This window comes from Liolophura sinensis, chromosome 12 (genome assembly GCF_032854445.1).
Source record: "Liolophura sinensis isolate JHLJ2023 chromosome 12, CUHK_Ljap_v2, whole genome shotgun sequence".
Classification (NCBI taxonomy): Eukaryota; Metazoa; Mollusca; class Polyplacophora; order Chitonida; family Chitonidae; genus Liolophura; species Liolophura sinensis.
Genome location: NC_088306.1, coordinates 14,690,575 through 14,707,238, shown reverse-complemented (window position 1 = coordinate 14,707,238; position 16,664 = coordinate 14,690,575). Strand labels below are relative to the sequence as shown.

The 16,664-nt window shown below is 39.4% G+C and overlaps 2 protein-coding genes across 2 annotated transcripts in view; both read left to right on the top strand.

Moving 5' to 3' along the window:
- The window catches only part of LOC135479728 (glutamate-rich protein 6-like), a 40,220-nt gene extending 28,625 nt beyond the window's left edge, over positions 1-11,595 (top strand). Inside the window, 9 exon segments of the mRNA XM_064759631.1 lie at positions 1,430-1,462; positions 2,637-2,794; positions 3,866-3,951; positions 4,551-4,622; positions 4,624-4,734; positions 5,477-5,510; positions 5,512-5,706; positions 8,443-8,522; positions 9,200-11,595. Of these exon segments, the coding sequence (XP_064615701.1) occupies positions 1,430-1,462; positions 2,637-2,794; positions 3,866-3,951; positions 4,551-4,622; positions 4,624-4,734; positions 5,477-5,510; positions 5,512-5,706; positions 8,443-8,522; positions 9,200-9,395 (965 nt within the window). The 3' untranslated portion in view covers positions 9,396-11,595.
- Positions 11,596-14,676: 3,081 nt separating this feature from the next.
- LOC135479646 (glucose-dependent insulinotropic receptor-like) lies at positions 14,677-16,187 on the top strand. The gene has a single exon (XM_064759544.1). The coding sequence runs from the start codon at positions 14,990-14,992 to the stop codon at positions 16,025-16,027; it is 1,038 nt and encodes a 345-aa protein (XP_064615614.1). The 5' UTR covers positions 14,677-14,989; the 3' UTR covers positions 16,028-16,187.
- Positions 16,188-16,664: the final 477 nt, after the last annotated feature.

Below are 16,664 nucleotides of genomic sequence, written 5' to 3'. Positions count from 1 at the left end.
CTGTACTCACTGTCTGCGCACACCTATTTATTTGAAGTCTATAATGACAGTTCTATAGTGCAATGGTGCTGTTGCTTTAAAGAACCTCGGTTAATGAGTGTACTTAGCTCTGTGATTAATGTAAGACGGTTTTTTTTGCTTTTCCAGTGGTTAAAATTGTTGAAGAAATAAGTTCATGTATGTGAATAACAATGCATCGTTTGACACAGCAATCTTACAACATGAACCATGCTGGCTTCCTCTCCGGCCGTACGTGGGACGGTCTTCCAGTAACCTGCGGATTGCCGTGGATTTCCCCTGGGCTCTGCCCAGTTTCCTCCTACCATAATTGTGGTGGCTGCCGTATAAGTGAAATGTTCTACGTTTGTATTTGTACGGGGTAAAACACCAACCCAATAAATAAATACAACATGTAAATAAGATATCTGTATCATAATAATGGGATGTAAGGTATATATTGCCTGAAGCAGCTTTGACTGATGAGGATTTTCTTTCTTTCAGTATTGATTCCCAAGAAAAGACTTATTCCGACTCATGATCGTGATGGTATAATGCATGAAAAGAACTGTATTTATAGCATAATATGGCGTGGAATTGGGTGTTCCTTTCATGTAACATAGGTATACATACGCTGACGAATTGATTACCTGTTTCCAACGTTAATTATTGGTAATCATATGGCGTAATATTCAGGTGTGTGACTTCACTAACAGCTATCATATCGTGGCACCCATGGAAGTATTATATAGACATTACAGAAATGATCCACGGTAATGAAACCATGACTGTTATGTGCCTCTTGATCTTTGGCACTGACTGTCAGACAAAGGGTATTCATCAAGGATCGAGAAACGAGAGAGAATTTTTTTGTTTTAGAATAGACCTGTAGAATTCGTACAGAGGCCAGTGAAGTTGTCGCGAAATAACAAAGACTTTCTCACGAAATTATTGAGAACCGCGTCCCAAAGTGAAAATCTTTGGCTAAAAATTGCGAAAATGGAAATGTGCTGTAGTTGAATTGGGACAGACTATTTATGCAAGTATGCCTTTGGACATTAGCGATTGTTGCAAGGCAGTTATTGGTGTCGTTTGACGCTGCTAAAGAATTGTGGGAACGTTAGTGACATTAGGGAGAATCAAGAGTTTTCAGACTCGTCTCCAATACTTTACAAAGTTACGAAAGTAGAAATCACCAATGTCCTGCAAACTAAATTCGCAGTAAATTCGACCACCTGTATGGTTCATGTGTTGACATAAGGATTATTTCATGATTTCAGTTAAAGAGTCCACGAGCGCCCATTTGACCAAAGGATATTGATCTTCAAAATGTTATCAGATAGTTTTCAGTTTTCATCAAAAGTTGTATACTCTAGCTAAATTTGTAGAGAATTTAGGGTAGTTACATACATGTATCAGATATTCCTTGCAGGACTTCAAACAGAAAGAAAGACTTCACGAAAAGGTTCCATGTGTTGTCATTTTTGTTTTGAGTGGCTTGAATAACTATTGACAGGTGTACAATGAATTGTTATGATTTCTTTCAGTGCGTGACCCATGCTTTTAAAACTGCCTACCTACATTTCTGACATACGTTTTAGCACTTGTGTGCATTTGTGTTCATGTATTTATACTAATTGGTACGGTATGGGAGAAGTGAGCGTACATGCATGTATGTTTTAATGGCTTAATTGTACTAAACATGTCATGGAATTATTTACAGCTTAAAAAATGCTGTTTTGCATTATGCTGTCTATTGCTCTGCGGAATTTGGGATGGACAATTGACATATAAGTTGTCAAAACTTATGTTTTATTGCTGATTTATTGTTCATATGTATACATTAAAAAGGTTTAACTTAATGATGATAGGTGCAAGGTTAACATTGGTTTATGCAGCTACCGTGCTTCACAAATGCAGTGAGAAAGTGGGTTTGGCAAATCTGCCTGATTTCAATGTGTATAATTTTCTGGTGACTTTTTAAAAATTAATTGTGTTTTATTTGCTATAATAGAACATTCACATTCTTTGTTGGTTTCTAGTTCATTCCCATGCTTTGCAAAATCTCCTCGCTTTGTGCAGACACCTTTAAAGTGTCCATTCTCTAGTAGTGATTGTTTTATGTATTTTTCGAGTTGTAAGTCGGGAAAACTATGATTTGATGAGATGAGTATATTTGTGAAAGTACGGCCACGAGTCCATTTCCAGTATGTATTCAAGAAGGAATTTTACTGGAAACCGGATTTTCCGTGGACACTTTAATAAGTGTTATTAACAATCCTCGTCGCCTCCCCCCCCCCCCAAAAAAAAGTCAAGAAAAATTCCTTTCACCTGATAGTAATAAGTCTTATTTTCTTTTAAGAAGACATAATTTATGCAAGTAGTCTACAGTTAATGTGATTAATCCGTTACACATTGCATGCTTTTTAATGGTTTCATAGCTTTTTTGTTGCTTTTTCTTATTATAATAATGTATGTTCCCAAGGCTTCCGTTAATTCTGTTGCAGAGTTTGTTCTAGATAAAGATAGCTTATGTATATGGGTTTCTCATTGTCACGTTCTTGAGAGGTTCTTGTGTACAGTACATGCTATAGTGGTTCTCTTGCATTGCTGATATTCTTTTTTGTTCACTTGCACAGTTGCCCGTCAGATGAAAACCATCAACTACCAGCTCTCCTCTCAGCGGTGTTTGGAGGAGGGCTGGACCGTCCGTCCCCCTAGTCCCTTGTTGCAGGATGAGGTAGAAGACATTTTTATCCCAGAGCCCCTAGATCCGGCATTTGCCGCACTCAACAAGGTAAGAAATTTGTAATGTCAGCCTTCATTTTGTAAGAAAAGACAACGTGTGACCAAATGTAAATATGCATCCGTAAAATGTTCCACAGTTTAAAATGCACAATTTTTTGTTTTTGTGATGTCGCACGCCGAGATGTCAAAGCCAGCAAAACCATGCACCGTGAGAGCGCCATCATATTATCAGTTGAATCCAGTTATTTTGATCGAAGGACCGGTCTGTCCCCGTCTACGTTACCCGAACCCTGTTTTGCCATTCGACCGTATCTTCGTAGGATACGAGTGACCCGACATCGCGTTTCCGATTTCTTTAACATCGCGTTTCCTTTCAAGAATTTCTAATTAGAAGTTGATTTATAGAGGTACCTGTCACGTCAGAAGAAAATATCTGTGAACGTTTAGATTCATTTTCTCCCTGCGTCCTGAAGAACACGGGTTGGATTATTTATTGTCTTTTCTTTTAAGTTATTTTACACGTGTATACACGTGGAAGTACTTAGGACATTTGATCTGCTGTTATCAAACCCCTGTTGTATGATACACCGCATTTAGTATTCCAATCACTCGCACTCACCAACGTGAGACATCCGCAATCGGCCTATCAACCCTGACAAGTCATACTTCTGGCATTTGGTCTGTGGCAGTTGACTTAATTCCTTTAAAAATCGTCCCACAAAAGTACATTTTTACTTAGTAGGTAAGAAAATAGTGCATTTAGTACTACTACATTCCGTTCTCGACTAGTATATATCATCCCACCTTACAATCCAAACAAACCTATCTAATTGCTAATGAAGATTGCTAAGGTAACTAGAACTGTTAGAATTTGGCTAAATAAGATTGTGGTGGACGAAATTTTCACGACGCCAATGATATAGATAAATAAATATTTTTACGTGTATCTCAGCCTATTCTCTTGTACATATTTCCACATGGGCAGTCATCGTAAACTATATTTCCCCTTAATAAATGAAATATTATGTGTTTACATTTTTATGTTTCATATGTGAATGTTTACATCCTATATTTGTGTCGCAATTACGCGATGTGAAGAGATCTTACACCTCTGTTTCAGAACCGGAAGAGGGAATTAATACAGAAGTTTTATGATGATGGCACGCCATACCTCACCATCTTCCCCGACGGATCCGGAAACGTTTTGTATCCTTTCAAATATTGTAATGATTGGTTGATGGATTCATTGTAACAATGTATCGGAAGGATTTACAGGTAAAAATGCTGCAACTCCATAAAACATCGCAAACCATGCTAGATAGAACCAGAGTTGAGGAAGCTGGGATTCTTTCCAGCTTTCACAAGATTTACACCGTTAAGAGATCTAGTCCAGTTTCTGGAGAAAACAAGACTGAATTTTTGAAATCGTGTTATGGAAGTCTTCAGAACAGAAGTGACACAAAAGACTTCCGCTGTTAAACACCATTTAATGGGTATAGCTGAAGTCTTGGGCGCCTCCCTACCGTTCGTCTTATGTGACGTGATCATATGAGACTTCTGATGCTACCTTTAAAATAATGTGACGTTATATGAGGCTAAAATGGAAATGAAATAAACATTTTGTTTCCTTACGGCGTGCGAAAAAGCACGGTTACCCATTCTTTTGTTATGATTTAAAGGCACATCAGTACCATTAGGCCCTTTGCTGATCGAAAAAATTCGATCTTTACTTACCTACTCTTTCAGCCTGAACAACCACAGTGCATACAACCTTGACCTTTTTAAAAACCTTGACCTTTGATCAGTTATCACTCTGGTAACGTTGCCATAGTGGTCTCGTGCCCTGAGCCCGGACAGTATACCTTTATGGTACTGGAAGACGATCTGGGGGCCCCCAGAACCTGGCGAGATTCATAAAGTATCGAAATGCGTGGGAGTGTTCGGCTCAAATGGCCACGCCTCATGTTGTTACGGCAACGGAAAGCTAAGGTAAGGTTTCAGGAACCTTTTCTATGTATATGTACCTGCATAAGGCAAAGAACTTAACGGTGTTGGCTGGTGTTTTGATTGAAATTGAAAACTCGACAGCTGAATAAAATGATTAGTGTTCATCATTTGTCATCTAGGTTAGCGCGCAAGCGCAGCGTAATGACCCAGGAGTCTCTCACCAATGCGGTCGCTGTGAGTTCAAGTCCAGCTCATGCTGGCTGCCTCTCCGGTCGTACGTGGGAAAGTCTGCCCGCAACATGGGGATGGTCGTGGGTTTCCCCCGGGCTCTGCCCGGTTTCCACCCACCATAATGCTGGCCGCCGTCGTATAAGTGAAATATTCTTGAGTACGGCGTAAAACACCAATCAAATAAATAAATAATTAAATAAATTTCTTGTCTAATTTTGACATCAATCGAAAAATGTATATTTTGAAAATGGACCCTTATAATCAAGATTTGCCTGGTGTATATAGCAATGGGTCAGAAACATGGGGATAATTTGATTGTGATTATTACAAAAAAAGAAAAAAAAAATGTCCCATTATATTAGTATATTGTACATAAAGATAAGTATCTCCATGAGACTTGTTCTTTGATGCCTCTGCATGAGTTACACTGATAACGTTCTCAGGGTAATCACCGTGACTAGATATTTTGGTACTTCACGTTTCTTTTGCCTGATGTTTGTATAGTTTTAGTTTTAATTAAGGATTCTTTTGTGTTTTTTCTCTCTGATTCAAGACTTTTCATGGATGAATACATGGGTATTGAGTTGGGACCGGATAGGCGCGAAGAAACGGAAGTGGTTCTGGAATGACACAGAAACGCACGTTCACGCACCTCCTTTCCAGCCAGTGTGCTTCGCGCTCACTCCGCACATCGCGGTGCGCGTGATGTCGCAGGAAAACATGACCTTGACCTTCAGGTGTAAGAACAGGAGCTGTAGACTTCCGGTCGGTGCCAGGTTAAAGGTGAGTTGTCTGACGTTTTGCATTGTTAGCAAGACTTCATCTTTGTAGATTTATTTGTGATTGGATTGTTGTGCTAGGCCATGCTCGAGAATTGTTCACATGTACGTTAGGGGACCTTTTTATGGGTGGAGGAAACCAATATTTGCCAGGTTACTGTCGAACTTTTTCACATTGGTCGCACATATATTCAGGGTAAAAGATAACAGCGTGGAGATTAAACCAAGGGCAGGGATGACAGTATTGTCAAATGGTCACACTAAGCCGCTGAAATCCGTCGGCTTGTCAGTTGTTCTCAGTCAGGGTTTTTGCGCACCATTTCGGAGGAATACATGTGGGGTGTGATAAACGTTAGAGCCTGGTCGGCTCATAGCACAATGGTACTTGTTACAGCCTCACTTTGCAGTCAGCACAGAGTGGTTAAAACAAGGAAACAGAACTGGTGACGGGTGTCCGTGTAATGTGATTGGGTGGGGTGTTATGTATGGTGTCTTCGGCATGACCTTTCACTTGGTGGCATGGACTCACCCTGCACAAGAAAGCGCAGTATACACACACTGAGTTGTTAAGTACGACGTAAAACCCAAAGCATACATGCATGAACATTAGGCAGAACACCTCGTCACTCTAGGGTCCTCGACCGCTTACGCAGGACTAGATTGCTGTCTCAGTTTTCACAAATTCTGAATCTTCACATGATTTTGGCCAACGTGATCTTCGACTTTTTCGATTTTTGTATGAATAGTAGTCTGTTTCTAGGCCATCTGCCACCATGAAGCCTGGACGCTTTAGTATATGTAGGTAATGCACAGTGCTTCTGCAGTTGATTAGAACGAAAATGGCTTAAGAATTGGTTACTCAAACAACGGATATGAAAGAGGCTTTAACAGGAGATTTCTTGCAAAACAAAAAGAGCAGCCAAATCCAGTCAAAGTTTTGTTATTATTTTGTAACAGCCCAAATGATTACCTTTCACAAAAATCAGTCTGGTCTACCCTTCAAAATCGATAATGAAGTACTGAATTTTGAATTTATTCAAACTTTAGAATAAGCCCATCAACAATTACCTCCTGACCACCAGCAGATTCAGCCGTTGATACAAATGATATTCGCAATTGGTATTACCTTTTACTTAATGTGCGAGTATGCATGTGTGTACAGGTGGGGCCTCCGTGGCTCAGTGGGTTAGCTCTCTAGCCAGGAGCCTCTCACCAATGCGCTCGCTGCAAGTCCAGCTCATGCTGGCTTCCTCTCCGGCCGTACGTGGGAATGTCTGCAGCAACCTGCGGATGGCCCACCTACCATAATGCTGGCCGCCGTCGTATAAGTGAATATTCTTGAGTACTGCGTAAAACACCAATCAAATAAATAAATAAATGTGTGTACAGGTACATTTATTTATGTAGGCAATACTATTTATTTATTCCAAACTAAGATTCAACCATTTAATTTGTAATCGGTCATAATTTTTTATTGTTAATATCTGTAAGGCTTAATTCTTGCGCTTAGTTTACTTTATCTGTTTTATTACTATATAATTGTAAGTTAGCAGATATTATTTTCAAAAATATAATTTTTCAAATGTTGTAATTAAATGCAAATAATCTTGTTGAGGAAAACCCCTGGAGGCCACTGGCTGTGGGCAATCCTCTATAAATAAATAAATAAATAAATAAAACATTAAATGAATAAGTTCAAGAGTATAAATAACACAGGTAGGAGTCTGCTATTTACTGAAAGGCGATGGTTTGAGCTATCCATGGGAAATACGGAAAATTTGATCGGATTAGTGTATATGTGTTTTTGGCCTGTTACAGAAAGAATTTGACGATTTTAACATGTACTTCATATGATAACGATTATTTATAGGATTGTCAGCGTCTTGTAAATGTTCACACCTTTTAATATATTTTAGTCTTGATTGAAGTTCTGTGTGTCTCTCCTGAATATGTGACACGTGTAGGTATTTCACCGTTCAACGATCGTCACTCAGGTCGACTCACTTAAATTGCTTCCTTCAAGAGAAAAGCTTGTGTTAAGTCCAGTACAGTATTGATTGGAAGGGGGGAAAAAACAGACAAATTCTCACTTTTTCTGATGAAAACCAAACAGGAGTGTTTGTGGAAAAGTTTGTTGAACTCCCCTTAAACCTGTAATGACCTATGTTCACCCCAACACAGCCATGGATGTGCATGTTACTATGGCGTCTCGTGCATTTTAGCCAAAAGTTTTTTAAAGTGTTCCACTTTCGGCTTTCTGATCTTACATAATTTTTCTTCATTGGCGGAGAATGCGATTTATCCCTATTGTAAATAGCAAATATCATCAAAAGAAATCAGTCTGAGATATGTTGTACTTTTAAGAAGGAACACTAGAGTTAGTGTCTGCAAGCCAAAAACTTAACTCTGACGAAGAAAGTAACTTTTTCACACCTGTATCACGCAAAAGTGTCTCAAAGTCTGTTTTCATCATAAAAGTTCGTCGTTGGCAACACAGTATACACACCATGTATGCACTCCATATGTTTGCCCGTAGACTACAAAATGATACGTGCACAAAGAAACGTAAACTTTTGTGGTTTTTTTTTTTTAGGAAAATAGTGCACTTTCATATTACGAAAAACGAAATGAACGAAAAAAAAAATCCCCACTCTTTCCATGGGCCATTTTAGTAAAATACCTTAGTCTATTTCAAATAATTATCAGTGATATTAAAATCAATTGTTCTATGACTTTCCAGTTGGTGAATCCTGAAAATTTCCCTGCCAAAGAGGTCGACAGCGACTACCTGTTCATTAGCGAAAAGAAGGCCTTAACTCAGTAAGTATGAATAATTCCCACTGAATAGACAGTGTACGAACTGTAGTGCCCGGTGTAAGTATATAATGTGCGTCATGTCAGCATGGTGTCTTCGCTATGGCGTTCCAGTAATAATTCTCATTCGATAGACATTGCACAAACTGATGGACCGGTGTCATTGTATACTTGTGCCAGGGTGAGGCATCATATCAGCAGGGTGTCTTTGATAAGGCGTTCCTATAATAATTCTCATTGGATCTGGACTCAAGCTGGACACGGGGCCTCAGTGGCTCAGTGGCTCAGTGGCTCAGTTGGTTAGCGCGCTAGCGCAGCGTAATGACCCAGGAGCCTCTCACCAATGCGGTCTCTGTGGGTTCAAGTCCAGCCCATGCTGGCTTCCTCTCCGGCTGTACGTGGGAAGGTCTGCCAGCAACCTGCGGATGGTCATGGGTTTCCCCCGGTCTTTTCCCGGTTTCCTCTCACCATAATGCTGGCCGCCGTCGTATAAGTGAAATATTCTTGAGTACGCGTAAAACACCAATCAAATAAATAAATAAATCAATCAGTCTGGACACTCCGTTTTTCTTCTCCCACAGAACTGACTAGCTTTTCATAAATGAGGAATTCGGGGGTACGATGTGAAACACCAATTAAATTAATAAATACATGAACTGAATTATTTTATTTTCTTTTTCTAGAACAATCCTGAACAGAATTTCCAACTTGCTGCATTTCCCCAAATCGCCAAAGGTCGAAAAGATGTTACCGCCTCTTCACATAACTTCGAGAGTTCACAAAAACGAGATGATGCAACACCAACGCGACGCAGCCATGGCAGCTGCAGAGGCCAAGAAAACCAAACAGAGACCAATTCGACCCGTCGTCGTGTCTTAACTGATAGCCAACTGAGAATTGCTGGTTTCTTTTCCAATTTTTGTGGGGAATGTCAGGAGGGTGTTGTACTAGAGGCTTGCGTTTATCGAATAAGGTATATAGCGTCAGTCTTGTTTTGTAGGTACGTTTTGGAAGGGTTAGTTCCACATTAGGAGGAAGTGTTGAGTTTAGACTACATAAAGAGAAAGAGATATTTCAGTCATAATAATATGAGGATAATTGGGAAAGAGTCGCAGCGAACACGAAGAAGGAAACTAGTTTCACGTTTTAGAAGTGTCCAGCATCGCCAGCATAGGTAAATAGAGGAATTGATCGACTTTGACCTGTTACTTGTTTTTGCACTTAATGAATAACCTTAGAGATGACTTTAGATAATTGTCAGTACTGAATGTATGTTTTAGGCTTTCAAATTCGGTCGGCAGCTGATCTGCCTGGTTTCATAGTCTGGGTCGCCGCAGCTTGCCAGTGTCCAACATATTTGGTTTACCCTAATATTTAGTCCTGAGTCAACAAGAGCACGTTGGAAAAAATCGATTTCGCACAAAACTTTGAACTGAGTCGGTCCCGTTTTTTGTTGTTGAGTATATTGAGGAAGTTTGTTTGAATGTCTATTAATGTGGTCTTTCGTACGTTACGCGATAGTGTAGGAAATAATATATTATAGAGTTATTTTATGTCTATAGTGCGTAGTTAAAGGACATGGACGGCTTTGCAATCTGAGCAAAATACTTTGGTTCAGAGGAACAGTAAATAATTGCATTGTAGTTTTTGTATTAAATATTATAAAGTCACTGCTTCGCTTTATGAAATTTGTCATACAGAAGCTGTAGTGAGTTTCTCACAATTGTAAGCGCACGTTATCTAGAGCCTATAAAACAGCTAAATATGTTTGTACTTTACGTTGATGTTGGTATGTTGTTCATATTTTATATTGAGAGTAATTAATTTAGTTTAAAATATTTAAGACAAATATTTGAATCCCGTATTATTAATTTAATGTGATAGGAGGCCAAATCAGTTCAGTATTATAACGTCTGTTTAAGCCGTATTGCGTGAAATAAAACATGCAATTAATGTGCCTTGTGATTTTTCCGTGAACACTTCGGGTACAAAATCACTTTTAATGTTTCTTAAGAGATATTTTTAAGCTCTGGAAATTAACGAATAATTACATATTAAATGAAAATAAAGTTGGATACAGGAAAGCACCCTGCAGTGGTACCCGTTAAGAGAAAGACGTTTTTCAGCTTTGGTCAATCCAGTTAAATGGAATCATCTTAACGTTGTATTAATTGGAATATTCTAACCATGTATTAAATGGAACATTCCTGCTTAACAAAATACGTGCCGAAGTTAGAGATGATTTTTTTATTTGTTGGGAGGGTAGTTGGGGTCATGAACTGAGTTGATAAATTAGTGAAGTAGTGAGTTACGTTCGTGAGATGTTTGTCAGAACTGTTATGTTAACGGAAAGTGTCCGGGCAACTGTTAAGCCCCTTTGCAATGTGGTAGGTGTTACGTGTTTGAAGTGAAATGTTAATAAGGCTGTTTCTCTCAAGGAAAATTCATTAAAATTGATACGTTAACAACAACCACGCCTAGGAAACACTTCGTCGATCAGAAAAGTTTCGGTAGAAAGTTAGAAATGTATTAAAATTTTATTCTTTGAAATTTTGACGACAAGCATGTATACACCAAATTCTACGGGTACACTTTTAGTTCGTATGTTTTCTGTGAAAAGATAATGGTGCCGTGGTGGTTACAAGGAGTGTGGTGTGTATAACAGGTGGGACAGTTAACAACTTAGTGCAAACTAGCTTCTTCCCTCTCACGTTTGATTGTGTACAACAACGACAAATCATCTAGATAAGGGTAAAATAGTAAATTTTATAGTATTCTACTTTCTTCTTGTGAAGTGGATAAGCATGTATTATAAATGGTAACATTATTAAAAATGTGTATATACCTTAATCGTGACAGACTGGTGTACTTTGATGATCGTGTTGCGTTGGACACTTGGATACTCTGTTTACTGCTGGTATTTATCTTAACTTTACATGCTGCTGATTTTGTAATTTTTATAAATGGCTGTGTCGTATGATCGTATATTCTAACTGTTTTATTTTACTAGATATATTTTGCTGCCGGTTTTTAAATATTTTAAAATTATATACTCTTTACAGATATTTCAGTGTGTTGTCCGTGGCTTTTTGGTTGGTTGCGGGGGGGGGGGGGGATAGTAAAAATAATATATGTCAGCTTATGAACAGTCAAGACATACTGTAAATGTCCACAAGTACGAAATGCATTAGGTTCTACTCCCAAAGCGATTAGTGTCCTTTTTTGTATTTGGAATAAATACCTGTTGGTATCAGAATTGATTTGATGTTCATGATTTAATCTGAGGTATAGTAATATAATTAAGGTATGCACCCGATTTTTAAGCGTCACTTTCACAAAACTTCGCAAGTCATAGATCGTAACGTCTTGTCAATGGTCCGAATCGTCTTACACATATACATTCTATCTCCATTTACGACGTGAGTAGGTTTTTCTGAAAGTTTTCTGAAAATGGACTTTTGCAGTTTTAGTACCAGGCTCTGAACGGAGCTGGATACTCTGAATGTCCGGACACGTGGTGTATAAGCCCGTCCTAGATGCTGAATGACTCATCGTGCAGATAATGTCTCTCTTGTTAATTTTGTTGCATACTCCTTCCAGCGCATGCCCCGTCCTGTTCGTTCGCTTTACATCACGGCCACCACTAGACAAGATTGACCTTTGAAGCCTGTGCCACGCGCGTTGGCATGTTTAGGCCTAGCCCCATCTCCAATCTACTTAATGCTTAATTTCTTTCTCTATGACCAGAATCCGTCAGTAAAATTGTTTCAGATGTCCCTCAGAATCATGTTGTGCACATTTTAGATAAAGAGAACGTATGTGTATCAAGTATCAATAGAGACTAAGCTGTAGACAGATTGCTTTTGTTTTGTGACATTACTTCATGCCTCATCACCGTGACCTCAGTCACCTAGACGTTGTTCAAGATTTCTGTACAAAATTTGTTTATTGTGGCAGTGATGTAAAGCGAACGTAGACAGCGGCGATTGTGCTTTAGGTAGTATGATTTTGTGGACCAACTGATTAATGCTCAATGGACACATCCGCTGTGATAACGTTTCTTTGCCAGTCGTTCGGACAAGAACTCTGTGATTCCCCTGCCACGATTGTTCTCTAGAGTCTTCTTGGCAGTAAGCGGAAATAGTTCTTATATAAAAATGTAGGTCGATTTAAAGGTGGAGAAAACATAAAAATTACATAAAATTCAGAGGAAAGATTGCCAAGAGTTTGTAAAAAAAGACACCTGAAAATAATTTTTGTATGGTCGGTATTTGGGAGGTATGTTTTGTCTTTGCGTAATAATATTATAAATGAGGATGTAACACATGTTTAATAAATATATTTGCCCTACTGTTAGGTCTTTTCAGCTAACAGATGTGTTCAACCGGGATTTCGATCATATTTATATTTGTAATATATTCGTAAACATTATTATAAATAAGATTAAATGCCTGTGTTTTGATATAGACAAGAAATTTACATTCAAATAAATTTATTAGACATGCATACCTTTCTTTTTTTAGAACATCATTATGCATAGACGATATATACCAAGAGGTGGTCCCAAATACTCACCACACAAAATATTTTCAAATGCCCTTTTGAAAAGAAAAAATGGAAAAAATATTAAAGACTGTTTTTGGCATCATTTCTATATTTTCATCCCTTTAAAATGTGAATGAGTTCTCTTCATTCAGTATGGAATATAGCTTGAGCACGCTCTATCTGAGAAAACCCTTGCCCCAAGCATGTATGGTGAAAGTTCATCAGCTCTTTACCAAAGGCTCTTAGTTTGCGGAGTTCGGCGATAAACAGTCAGGTAGTAATTTCCGGTGATAGTCTCTTGTGTTGGTCGTATGCGCTAATGCACGAATTCAAGGCTTGGAACACAAATAAAGCCTTGTGGCGATGCTTGACGATCCAGTGTGCGGTTAGTTTTGTTGCTGACTAACTGGTGAACTCGACTGTTGAACTCGGGTTTTGTTGGTTTGTGTGAATTTATAACCTCGAGATAAAGTTCCTTTGTCCAGGCCTTGTGGACTGGTGGCGTGTTTTTGTAACCATATTCACGTCTTACATTACAAGCAATAAATTGACGAAATTGTCTTTGCTGGTGAAATGACAATAGACGGGTTGTTGCGATGACGAGAGCCTTAAGACTATTGACATATTGGCCTGGCGGTAGTTGGGATTAAAGGGTCAAAAGTTTTTTTGTTGACATTATTTGTTGACATTATACCAACAACCTTTCTTCCACATAATTTGTGGTTGAGTGAGCCGTAGTATTATACATCAGAAACAACATGACGAACAGGCGAGGTCTGGGCTCGAACCTTCGTCGATCAGCTGAAAAACATTTGTCTTTCACTGCGCACTCAACACGTACTCGTAACAGACTTACGTATGTGAGTCATGAACACAAACCACCAATGAACAAAGAAATCATATAAAGTAAGAAATTATGACGGAAGTAGTCAACATCAGTTGCACTTTCATTGCAACTGTTCATGCATCGAACTTGCCGATCTTATTGAACACAATGCATCTAAAGTCCCCAGCCCTTGGTTATGAGAACTGAACAGAGTAGTGAGGCAGATCACCAGAGATTTTGGATTTGTTCATACTTAATCACAAGAGAATTGCAATCAGTGTAAATCTGAAAACATTTAAATTTCAAACAAAGAGCACATTGTGGTAAGAATCGTTGGACACTGGTGTCGCTGACTAATCTGACTGACTCACTGATCTTTCAAGGAGATGTGCCCCTCCCTAGATTTTTCGTTCAGGATTAGTGACTCAAATCACTTACTTGACCAGCGGGGTCATGGCGCCTGCTAATTTGTCAGAGTTTGCTGGGTGCCCTAACTAACACTGCCATGCCTGTGTTACCTGGCAGAAGATAGTCCGACGGTATGGGGTGAACACAAGCAGGGGTTGATCACTGACTGAAGGCTCGCCCACACGAACTAGGTGGCCTCTAAAGATTATTTTGGACGAACTATATGGGTTGGTCCTTCTGTGACAACGCTTTTATTTTGTGTTTGGTATGATGTATAGTTTATTTGCGCGTTTGTGAGATCACAACATACAGGGCCTTGAAGTAGACGGAGAGTCCTTGGCAACCTGCAGTCTTTGGGAGCATCAGGTCAAGAAAAAGACACACACGGCAGTTGAGAATCGGAAGACAAGTCATCCAAGATGCTGGGAGTATCCAAGTATTAGGACTTTAGGATCCCGATCATAACTAGGCTGATCAAAGACTTTGGAAGATCCGTTTCTCAGGCGTCTTGTTTTCTCAAGGAGTTTTCATCGGAAGAATCGTATGTCTGTGTGTCAGACGTGCACACGCCTGAGATCAACATTAGAACAACGTTTTTTTTTTGACGTTTTGGTGAAGAATTTTATTTAACAGGTGTCCGTTCGGATCTTTCCTTTTGTGGGAAAGCCCACAGATAAGGTTGATACCATCAAAAATGATCAATAAAGAAGAATTTCCCACAACAACAAGCGTCTCCACGACGTTGACCACAACCATCCTCGACAGCACCCCGTCTTCTATCTTGTCTTCGGATGCTGGCCACACTCCGACCATTCATCAGCAAGTCCAGCTGGTCATCGTCATCCCTCTGGCCTTCACGATCATTTCATGCAACCTCGTCGTTCTGACTTTCCTCATCTTCAGCCGAAAGCTGCGCAAACCATCGTACTTTTTCATTGGCTGCATGAGTTTTGCGGACTTCACTGTAGGCTGCGTGTCGATCTGGACGCTGGAGTATGCTCGCGATCGCGCCTTCATCCCGTGCCTGGTACGTATGGAGCTGATGACCAGTGCCGTGGTCGCGTCGCTCTACTGCATGGGTTGGATCGCTGTTGACCGTTACATCGCCATATTGGAACCGTTCAAGTACAACCAGAAGATGTCCAAATTTCGCGCGGGTGTTGCCATGACGGTTATATGGGTAGCTGCGTTTTGCATCGGCTTCGCACCTCTAATGGGCTGGGACGTAGAACACTCCACGGTTTATTGTTCGTTTTGTTACATAGACACAATCGAGTATGAAGTGTTTTTATTCGTGATGGGATTCGGAGTGCCGATGTGCACGACAATATTCGTCTACACTCTTGTCTTCAAAAACGCCCGCGTTCATATCAAGCGGATGGAAATTGTAGAGAATGTTGCCCATTGCGGCGACAACACTCCGTCGTCATCTCGAAGACAATGTCTCTGGAGAAGTCGACGATGGCGTTCTAGTAGAACGCTTGTGCTCATGATTAGCTGTTTTCTGATTACTTGGTGCCCTTTCGTCGTGACGTCAGTTATTCAAATGATCTGCGACGACTCGTGCGACCTGAAGGACATTATAGGTTCCTACCTGCTCCTGCTGGGATTTTGCAATTCCTTTTTAAATCCTGTGATCTACGCCGTCAGCAACAAAGAATTTAAATCTGTTGTTCATAGTGCATGGAAAACATTTCTGTTAAAATTGAAATGTTGGTCAGAAACAAGCTGAATACAGTCGTTCATCCAGCTACAAAGGCCAGTAATTCACACAAAACATTCACTTCGACCTATTGATTCTGTATTTAACAATGTTGGCTCAAATAATTTGATATTTATATTATTAATTAATAATTTGTGTAAATTTATATTAAGAGAAATATAAATTCTTATATTTTTCTTTGTCTTTTGCCATCATTTGTTATAACAAGTTGGTGAATACGTCTCATGCCTCATGATAAATCTTCGATTATCGGATTGAAACGCCCCGTTATGGTTTACGAGTTGTATACGGATGTCGGACTTAAAGGCTAGCTTTTAAACCTGACAGCAAGGTAAGCAGAATTTTGCATCAGTTATGCAAGCAATTACATTCATAGAACTGTACGATTAATATACACACAGGATGTTTAATTTTAAAGAGGGAAAGAAATCTTTTTTAAGACGCTCAAACACTCAAGGTACGAAAGGCTAACCGAAGCAAACTGCCCCGTAAACATCGACAATGGCGTTAGGCAAGCATCAATATGATTGGCGCACAGTGTAGATAGATTGACGTAAAAATGGCTTGTTCCACGGCGATGGGGAGTTAATATTTTTCACATGCAATATGGATAAATCTTGATGTATAGGCAGAACGTACTCCAAAA